At 42.6% G+C, this 10,556-nt stretch overlaps 1 protein-coding gene across 1 annotated transcript in view; it reads left to right on the forward strand.

Annotated features, from left to right (window-relative positions):
- Positions 1–10,556, forward strand: part of LOC109304118 (desmoglein-1-like) — a 44,818-nt gene that overhangs the window by 26,868 nt on the left and 7,394 nt on the right. The window contains exons 11-15 of the mRNA XM_019526626.1: positions 479–685; positions 4,934–5,464; positions 8,021–8,169; positions 8,566–8,629; positions 10,116–10,345. Coding sequence (XP_019382171.1) covers positions 479–685; positions 4,934–5,464; positions 8,021–8,169; positions 8,566–8,629; positions 10,116–10,345 — 1,181 coding nt within the window. The remainder of the gene's footprint in view (positions 1–478; positions 686–4,933; positions 5,465–8,020; positions 8,170–8,565; positions 8,630–10,115; positions 10,346–10,556) is intronic.

Below are 10,556 nucleotides of genomic sequence, written 5' to 3' on the forward strand. Positions count from 1 at the left end.
TGCCATTATAGCTTCACTGGAAAAGGATTCCTAGCAGCCCCCTGGAAATAACTTTAATTAAAGAAGTAGTACATATACACAGTTGTTTATGAGATCAGCCCCTTATACTAAATATGATGTGTGTGTGTGTATTTGCATGTATATGTATATGTGTGTGAGTGTGTATACACATATATGTGTGGAAAGAAAGGACATCATAAACATCTATTTAGTTTTAAAATAAATGGTTTCATAATGAAGAGATAAAAGGTAAAAACAACATCTTCTTTGTACTGCTTCCAAAATGACAAACAAGCCTACTTTTTCAAAATAGGCTGAAGCTTTCCGGATTTAGGTTGATTCTTGAATTATAGAATTTAGAAAAAGCATTAATTTTGCTGCATTTTAGACTTCAGCATAAATGATTAATAAAATATGTATAGCTTGGCACTGATATCTCCATCCTAAATATTATAACAGAGATTCTTTATTGTTACAGGTGAACCTGTAAAAACTGCCACTGGTACCATTGTGCTTAGAGTTTCAGATTTCAGTAGTGACTGTCCAACTCTTAATATTCAAATGAGGGATATGTGTATGGATTCACCATCAATTGTTATCAAAGCACAAGAGCAAGATGGTGCCCCATATACCTTTAGCATAGATGGTCAGCCTCACAAAGTATGGCGTATCAGATCCATAAATGGTAAGGAAAGTTATTTTTTTATAACTAATTGTCACAAATAAAAATTTTCCTTCATGATAGGAAACAAAAGTAATACTCTGTCTTTCCTTTTTTTGTGATAACATTAAGTTATTAACTTATACCTACTTTGTCATTTACTACAAGTTCTGAATTATTTCCTCAACTATTACTGATGAGCCAATAATTCTGCATTTTGCTTTTTACACTGCACTGAATTTTCACTTCTTAGGTATAGCACTTTGCACTTGTCTGTATTGACTTTCATCATGTTGATTTTTGTATCCACTCTACAATATGAAGATCATATGAAGATCATTATGAAGTTTGATACTGTCCTCCAAAGTACTGCAGACCTCCCCAGCTTATTGTCATCTCCAAATTTTATAAGTGTACTCTCTCTTCTGTTGCCCAAGTTGAAATGAAATTCAGAGTAGAATCAGTCTTGGGACAGACTCCTGTGGGTTACCGCATGAAACATTCACCCAGTTTGAGAGAAAACCATTGATTAGTATTAGATGCCTAGGTATAGAAATTACACATAAACAGATATAAGTGATCGAAAATGAGTCTAAACACGTAACAGAAGTTCAGTGTACGTAGACTGGTTTAAAAATGGCAGAACCCAGTCAAGATAGACCTGGATGAATGTAGTATGAGATTTAATTGGTTTGGGTTAGACCAGTCTATCGAACTTCTGTCCCAGATTCCCTCCTGACTCAAGTTAGGTCGCAGTCCCCCAGCACCCCAGGGTGCTTTGCAGGCCCCCCACTACCCCCCCATGCAGGGTGGGTGGGTTAGCCTCAGTCTGTGCTCATCTGCTCTGGCCAAGTGCCAAGCCAGCCCTATCCTGGGCTGTCACAGACACAGCCAGATAAGCCCCTGTCCATATCTCAGTGTCCTGCCTGTGCCTGTCAGCCAGGCCATGCAGCAGAGGTGCAAAGTGGAGGCCCACAAACCCAGTCAAAACAGCTGGGGGGTGCATGATGGGGGCTTCCCCCCGCCCCTGCTGACTGACCCACCCCCTGGGGAAGAAGTTGTGTTGGGCTGGTCGATGAGTTGGGGGGAAGCTGGGTCTGGGGGCCCTCTTCCTGGGGCCCCTCTACCTGACTGGGTCTGGGGGGCCTAATTCTGCTTCATAAAGAGGAAAGAAAAAGACCTGGTGTCTGTTTTCCCGCTAAGACAATCACCTCCACACTGGGACACACATGAAGGGGTTGGCATGAAGGCAAGGGTCTCACACACAGACAGTATAAACTAAAGCAGGGCCTGCCCCTTCCCCTGCCCCTGTCCCTTAAACCCTTCCCTTCCCTATGGGTTTCCCACAACCAGGAGCAGAGGGGTTGGGGCCCCTTCCCCCATACACCAGGCCATGGCTGTGCCCCCTCTCACCCCTGTGCTGTGTACTGCAAGAGGCAAGGCTCACATGTAGCTGCTGCTGAGGAAGATCAAGGGTGGGAGGGAAGTAAGAGGGGGCCCAATCCACACTCTGGCCATGGAGGAAGGAGGTATGGACTCCTTGCTGCCAGATAGGCTGCTGTCTCTTTGAGGAGGAGGATGCATGGTGCACAGGTGGTGGCTACCTGATCTTCCAGGGCTGGGGCTGCTTCCCTTCTTGCAGTGCATTAGCTGGTGAACTTGGGCCCCACGCAGCTGCCTCATGTGCTGCTTGACTGGGATGGTTGCAGAGCTGCAGGGCAGGTAGGTGCAGGTTGACCCAGGTGCAGTCAGAGCCAAGGCAGCTCTGCTCCGCCAGCAGCATTGATGCAGCCTATGGCCAGCCTGCAGCTGGCTCCTCCTAGGGAACCTGCTTCTGCTCCTTCTCCCAGCCACCTCAAGCTTCTCCCAGCAGCTGGCCTAGCTACTGCAGCACCCAGCAGGTGATCTGAAAGAGGAGGCTGCAGTCAGGCAGCTTCAGCACCTGGTAACTCTGCGGATGTGTGCCGGCCATTCCTCCAATGGCTGGAAGGGGGCTGTGGGGAGAGATTCTGTGCTGGCTCCCCTTCTCCCTGCAACTGACAGTCAGGGGTTTGCAGGGGTGTGCCAGGCATCCAACCAGGGGTGACCTGCCAATTGGCTGCATTCAGCTGCCCTTGCACAGTCTCTGGCACACTGGGAGGCATGTGAGATTACCCCCAGCCTACTCACCTTGGCCAGTGTAGCTATCTGCATTTCCCCCACTCCCAGAGCACATCTGTTCTGGTCACTCCCAATCCATTCTATGCAGCAGAGGGAAACCTGGGAAGTTTTGAATGATTTTGCCTTGGCCTTTTTTGAATATCTGTCCCTAGCCTATGAGTACTTTTATTTTTAACCAGTTATGCACCTCTTCCCTCTCCCAACGGATATTTCATCAGATCTTATTTTTCTAATTTGCTTACAAAAATCTCACATGTGCGTTTCAGTGTTCAAGATCAGAAACATCTGTTGTTTCTTCCTTATCCATTACACTTAACAAATCTTTTTGACAAGTTCATATTGGCTCTCTCTAATCACTGTATTTTTCAATATGTAATTATAACAGATTGATTAAATATTTGTTTTAGTGTCTTGTTAAGAACTGAAGTCAGACTAACTAGTTTATAACTCCCGCAGACCTCCTTTTTCTCTCTTTTTTAAACATAGTTTTAGGTTTGTTAGGCCCTATTGACTTAATGCAACTGTGCTATCTAAATGTTCTTTAACTGTATTCTTTCTCTATTCCATTCTGTGTTCCTTGTCATATTATACTTCTTGGAAAGAGCAAAGAAGGTATTGAATTCTTCAGCCTTTTCTCCATCATCACCTCACTTTAGCGATGGAATACTTTTTTATCTTACTTTGTCTTGTTTCAGATGTATTTATAAAACTTTATAAAAACTTTTTCATGTGCTTTTTAGGTCCTTTTTTAGCTGAAACTGATTTTGTCCATTAGCCATTTTGATTTTATTTATCAATATTTGTGCTATGTGTGTAGTCATGGGTGTGTTTTTTGATTTTTCATCTTTTTGATTTGGAGCTACTAAAGTGTGCCTGGTAATGGTAACTTACTGTTTTTTTCCTATCTTTCATTTGCATCACATACTTTGCTATTCTGCTTCAGTATAGTCTTTTTTCTGCAACTGCTAGCTCTCCTTATGCTTTAGGTAATGTTCTTAAGGCCCTACCTACCGATTCTCAAATTTGTTGAAGGGGGTTTTTTTTAATCTATTATTTCTTTCTGCTTCTCTCTTTCATGCCTGTTCTTAGAATAATGGCTACCATCATTTAAAGATCACTTTCACCCAAATTATTTTCTACCTTTCAAGTTCTGACCAGCTTTCCCTCATTAGTTAGAAAGGAATCTAAACTAGTTCCATAGAAATGTCCTTCACTTTTCGAAAAAAAGTTGTTACCAATGTGTTCCAAAGCCCTGATGGACTTTTTAAGTTGCTATGTTGTCTTACTGCTTTTCCAGTGGGTTCTGTATAGAGTGTCCCATTTAAATCAAGCTCTAACCTTTGGCTGCTTCTACTAGTTGCTCAGAGAGCTGCATCTACCTCCTCCCCCTGATTAGATGTTCTGAAGTTAAACCTCTACCATGACATCACTACTGTTCTATCCCCCTTTTTAACAACCTCCAGAGACATTTAACAAGGCTTCCTCTCACCTCTTCCTGAACTTCAAAGCAAGTGTGTTTACATATTCCTGATACATATTGCAACTCCTCTTTTTTTCTGCTGCCTCTTCTCCCTAAACAAACTACGTATGCCCTTACGTAAAAATCTTCTAGTACTGCAATTTGTCCCACCAAGTGTCTGTGACGCTGATTAAGTCATGAATGTCCAAGTTTTCCTGTTTACTGCCAATACTCCTGACATTTGTGCATAGACAATCAAACTTTCAACAAATCATCTCATTATTTTCTCTCTTGCAACTCCTATGGTCTTATTTAATTCTCTCTACTCTGCCCCCAGATTCCAGTACTTTGACTACCCTACTATTTCCCTTTTATATACCACAAACCAAAAAGTAGTTGAACTTATTTAACTCAGATTTGCCTAAAATAAGTTACCTTTGGCCTAAGAACATGAAAGTTCAACCTAAAAAAAATAGTTGTGACTAATGAATGACTGTAAGGAGGAGTATAGCAGGAAGATGCCTTCTTGTTCTTTAGTTTAGTATTTTTTATTGTGAACACTGTAATAATGAATAGTCACAGAAGCTCTAGAGCAGAGTGATTCTAAAGCAGAATCCTAAATCTATTAATATTTATTTTATTCTTTTTTCCAGATTATTCTGCACAGCTGGTGGCTCAGAATATGGAATATGCTGTTTATAAAATCCCTGTCTATGTGACAGACCGCAGAGGTAGAAGATGTGTACAACCACATCTAATACCAGTCAGAGCCTGTCGCTGTGATACCAGCAGAAGATGTACAGAGGGTGCTACCAGAGTAATTATTATTAAAGGCAGTGGAATTGGCACTGGTGGTGGCGGCGGCGGCGGCGCTGGTGGTGGCGGCGGCGGCGCTGGTGGTGGCGGCGGCAGCGCTGGTGGTGGCGGCAGCGCTGGTGGCGGCGGCGGCAGCATTGATGGTGGTGATGGTGGCACTATTTATGACGACAGCGACACTGGTTTTACCGGTACCATCAGTGAAGGCACAGGTACAACCGTTGGGTATAGTGAGTATGGTGTAAGCAGTATTTATGAAGATACCAGCCGTTTTGGTGGCTTTCAACCTGGAGCAAGATTTGGTGGACTTACTACACTTAGTGCTGCTGCTGTTGGCCTGATGTTTCTTGGTGGCTTAATACTTGTATGTAAGTATTCGGTTAAGTTCCCTATTTAATTAAATTCCTATACCAAAGTTCTGTTTAATCCACCTAAAATAATTTGCCCTTTTTTGTTGAATTATAGAAGCACAGTGTCACTGTGGCAAAGAAAGATGCATCTTTTGAATAATAGAAATGTTATATCTAGGACATGCAAAAGCAATTATTCCTTTCCTTATCTTTAGCTATTCCCTCAAGTATTACCAAAAGGGTAGTATGCAGCTCCCATTCAAACCATTGGAAACTGAAGCAGGATCAGAAAGGTTTTGGAACATTTAAGTGACAGTAGAAGCTGGGCAACAGTAGGCTTTACTGGTCACATCTAGATTGGTTCCTTATGCACCTCCAGGTGGGTAGCTCAATGTATAAAAAGTGTGTATCTGGCACCAGGAGGGAATCCTAAATTGGACTCTTTATGCAGTAAACTGAGGTGCCTATGAACAGAGATATAACGACTGGAAAAATGGTCTTCATTCATCTACACGTGCTTTATTGCAGTCAACTAATTAGCTCCTCAGTAAAGCATCACACTCTACACATGTGCACCTATTAGGGTGTAGTAAATGAATTAACTACACTGTAGAATAGCATCATTGGGGACAAATATTGTCCTACAGTGGAGTTTAGTGAGCTGCAATGCATGTATAGACAGTGACTGGGGCTGGCTGGGGCATGAGGGTGCTACAGTATGGGGGCTGCCTGCCAACTAGCCCCATAATGTAGCACCATTTTGCCCCAGCCAGCCTCTCCGCAGCACACTGAGCTGGAGCAAAGCACCTCTGGCCTCAGAGGTTGATTCCCCAAACCTTCTGCCAGCTGAGGCTGCTCCACTCCAGCTCAGCATGGTGTGGTCCCAAGTGCATGTGTAAACACTGTGCCCAGGAACAACACATTCGGGCAAAAACTGCACCAGAGTTCATTTAGGATTTTAGGTGCATTAATAGCAAGTGTAGATGCACCCAGTGACATGAATCCTGTACTTGGAATAATTGCTTGAACAAATATAGACTGTGAACAACTGGCTGGGCTGCAGTGCTACAGTGAAGGACTTTGTGTTTATAGTGGATCAGAAGCTGAATATAAGCCAACAGTTTGTTCTTGTTGCAAAAAAAGCCAAGGGCATCCTGAGTTATATTAACAGGAGTGTCACTTGCGAATCAAGGGAAGTGATTCTGCTGCTTTATTAGGCACTGGTGAAGCCTTACCTGGAGTAGTGTATTCAGTTTTGGGCCCCACACTTCAAAAAAGAATGTGAACAAATTGGGAAGAAACCAAAGAAGAGTGAAAAAAATGATTAGGGGCCTAAAAGGCAAGCTGAAAGAACTAGGATTATTTAGTCTGGGGAAGAGAAGACTGATGGGAGATTCAATAATACAAATACTTTTTGAAGGGTAATTATAGGGAAATGATTCTATCTTGAGCAGGCTGCTGAACTGGATGACCTCACAAGGTCCCTTCCAGTTCTACTTTCCTATTATTCTGTGATCTTCTGATGGTGGACTCCTTGCTGACTGGTTGTGGTGACTAGACTTTTTGCCTAGTCTATAGAGCACTGACTCAGGGTCTTGGGAGATTTGTATTACAGTACCCCTCCCCACAAGGCTAAGGGGATTCAAATCCACATCTTCCAAGAGTATGGCCTAAACACAAAATTATAAAATAGAGTAAGGGAAAGGGAAGTCTCTATCCCTTCTTCTGAAGAATCTGGCATACTCTGCAGCTGAAAACACAACAGTCCTGGAGCCAGAAACAGAGAACATAACTATGTAGCCTAGTGATTACGGCATTCAACTGGAAATACATATCTAATCACTTATTAGATTTGTTTTTGTATGAAGGGATTGTGCGAATCTTTATGAAGATTTCTTTGGAGCCTGTTTCAAAGTCCACTGTAGTCAATGGGAATGTTTCCATTGAATTCTGTGGTATATAAGTCAGGTCTGTGATACAGTATCTGAAATATCTTTTGTTCTGCAGACTTCAGTAAAATCAATTTCTTTTTGCTTAGTCTTTTACAATGCCTTCAGAGGAAAATGTATATATATAAATAGGGCTGTATCAAGTTTGCAGCAGAAGTGGTGTGTTCTGTGGCTCCTTTACTCTTCCCCCATGTGCCCTTCCCCCCTCTTCCCCCCACCCCCCATCACTGATTAGTGGAGGGGCCCTGGTTGCTGTTTGTTCCCGATTGGCAGGGAAGCAAAAACCACGGTTTTAAACATGGCACCTTTTTTGCCTCCCCGCTGGTCAGCAGCAAGCAGCAGGGCTTAACCTGACTCTACTCCAGATTCACGCCAGTGTAAGGGAGAGCAGAATTTCACTTGGTGGATATACTAGTGTATACACATTTTCAAAAGTGATGATCAATATTGAGTGCTCTAGCTTTAGTGTGTTCAATCTGCAATCTTTTTAAAGGGATCAGATTTTCAGATAATGTTAAGCAACTGCCATTTGGAAAAACGAGATTTAGATGGAGACATAAGTATTCATAGATGGAATTCCAGGGGTGTTTTCTAATGTGTGACTTTCTATATCTTTCTTTGTCAGTGATTCCAATTTTGATGTCAATGTGTGATTGCTGTGGTTGTGGACCAGGACCTACAAGTGGAGCTGGGATTGGATTTGAACCTGTACCTGAATACACAGAAGGGGCAATTCATTCATGGGGAATAGAAGGAGCACAGCCAGAAGACAGGGTCAGTTCAATATTTGTAAAAAGCCAAATGTCATTTGCACATAAAATTAAGCCTGTTGTACAGTCTAGATTTGGTGGTGGTGGTGGTGATGACAGTGACTTTTTATGGTGCATTATTGTCAAAATAAAGGTGCCTGATATTACTAACCATTACTCAGACAAGTAGATCCATTGACTTCCATTATATTATGACCGGAGTCTAGTAACCAGACTGCAGGCTGCAGATCAGACTCAGGTTTTGTAAAGGATTACAGCTGACATTTCCTTTTAACATGTATCATGAACTATAAAATGAGTAAGGTGAAAAGAGAACAAAATATGGAAAATCACCCAAAATATTGATCTTTATATGACTAAACTATCACACAACTAAACAAGCTAAACTATTGTTTTCTAGGACGTTTCAAATATTCTCCTACCAGCAACTACTGACCCTCCAGGTGACTTTGCTGACCCTTCTGGTAAGCAGATGCTAACCTTCTTTAGATTTTATAACATAAGTGGCCATGTTTCAGCAAATAATGCCTCTCTGCTACGAAGAAACCATATCTGATAGGACTGTGTGAAGCTTCGGTCCCTGATTCGGTGGAGATTCAGCCCAATTTGGTGGCTGAATCTCCAAATCCAAATCATATCAGAGGACCCTTTAATCTCTCCAAATTGAATTGGAACCCTCCGAATTGATTCGGAGAGATTCGGAAAGATTTGGAGATTCAGACACAGAGACAGCTTTAAATGTTTTTTCTACATGCCTCTAGGCTCATGAGTGCTGCAATGCCGGGGTGCATGGAGTGTCCCACAGAAGTGTGGGGGACTCCCCAGCGCACTTGGCAGCAGACCTGGAAGTGGGATGGAAGTACCTCTGGAAGTACTTCTGGTTCACTTCTGGGTCTGACGGGGAGCGCACAGGGCCCCCGCCCCTCTGGCTCAGTGACTGGTGCCTCCTGGGTCTTGGGCGGGTACGTGAAGTCCCCCTGCAGCTGATCGCCAAGCCAGGGAGATGCGGGGGGGCCCAGCATGCTCCCCGGCAGACCCAGAAGTGGACTGGAAGTACTTCCGGTCCACTTCCACGTTTGTTGTCAAGCACGTGGAAGGCCCCCCCCGCAGCCCTGGGGGATGCTCCATGCGCCCCAGTATCGCAGCATTCACAAGCCACGCTGGTACCTCAAGGTATGTAAAAAAAACTTTTAAAGATGTGTCTGCGTTCAAATCACTGATTTGCTGAATCAGCATCGAATCTTCAGATTTGGATTCAGCCGAATTGAATCAGGGACAGTGATCCTAATCAATGAGTCTAATTGCTGTCCCTGATTCGGGCTGAATCTGAATCAAATAGGCCCGCTTTGCACACCCCTAATATCTGATTCAAAATATTTCACTTTCCATCAGAGATACTATAAATTATATGCTTAATATTTCTTATTTTCTCTCTGAAAGCAGCTCTGCTTTTATCACTAGAAAATGCAAAGGGGATCACAAGAGCACCCTTCTTGGCAAAGTATTTAAAGTTCTTTCTGCTCCTAACATCCGAGACACGAGGACCAATTTTCAGTGAAACTATCAGTATACATTTATGCATTTATATCCTCATGCAAGTCCCTAATTTGTGCATGTACCTGAAAACATAGGTATTTTTTAGTCATATGCAAATCAAGTATTTACTCAAGCATAGTGTGCATGCAAATATATGCCCAAAGTTGTACAGAAAATTAGTTATTAGAGTGTGCATGTGTTTTGGTATATACTTATTTGGATTCCAATGTTTAGCATGATAGCACCAGCATCTGTATGCTTAACACCCATGCAAACTGCCATTAGTTGATTGCTTAGTTTTTACAGAACGCTTCTAGAAATCAAATCATAAATTCATCAGAAGAGCTAATTAACTGACTCCCTTCCCCCTCCACTCCAGATGTATATTGGGATAACAAGGTTTTCTGCTTTCAGATATTTATACAAATGCATACGGAGGAGGAGTAACAGCAGGTTCAGGGTTTGAAGAAACTACAGGGCTTGGGACTGGTCATCAACCTACAGATTATGGAACAGCTACAGGTTATGCAACAGCTGGTGCAATTTCTGGAACAATGGACAGAAAAGGGGTCTTTGGAGGGACGGTAAAAGAGTACAGTGAAGGAGGAATGAATATGACTTTCTTAGAAAATTACTTCTCTGAGGTAATTCGTCTGCCTTTTTTTCTAATAGACACACAAATATATCAAAATCTGATGGCAGTCGCATGGCTGTAAATCAAAAATCCAAAGCTAAAGGGGTTAATTGTACTAAACTGGTAGAAGCAAGTAGACACTGAAGCTAAAACAGACTTCATACTGAGAATAACAATATATACATACATATACACACACACACACACACACACACAAACAC

This window comes from Gavialis gangeticus, unplaced genomic scaffold (assembly GCF_001723915.1).
Source record: "Gavialis gangeticus isolate Ggan-Ray unplaced genomic scaffold, GavGan_comp1, whole genome shotgun sequence".
In the NCBI taxonomy this organism is placed as follows: Eukaryota; Metazoa; Chordata; order Crocodylia; family Gavialidae; genus Gavialis; species Gavialis gangeticus.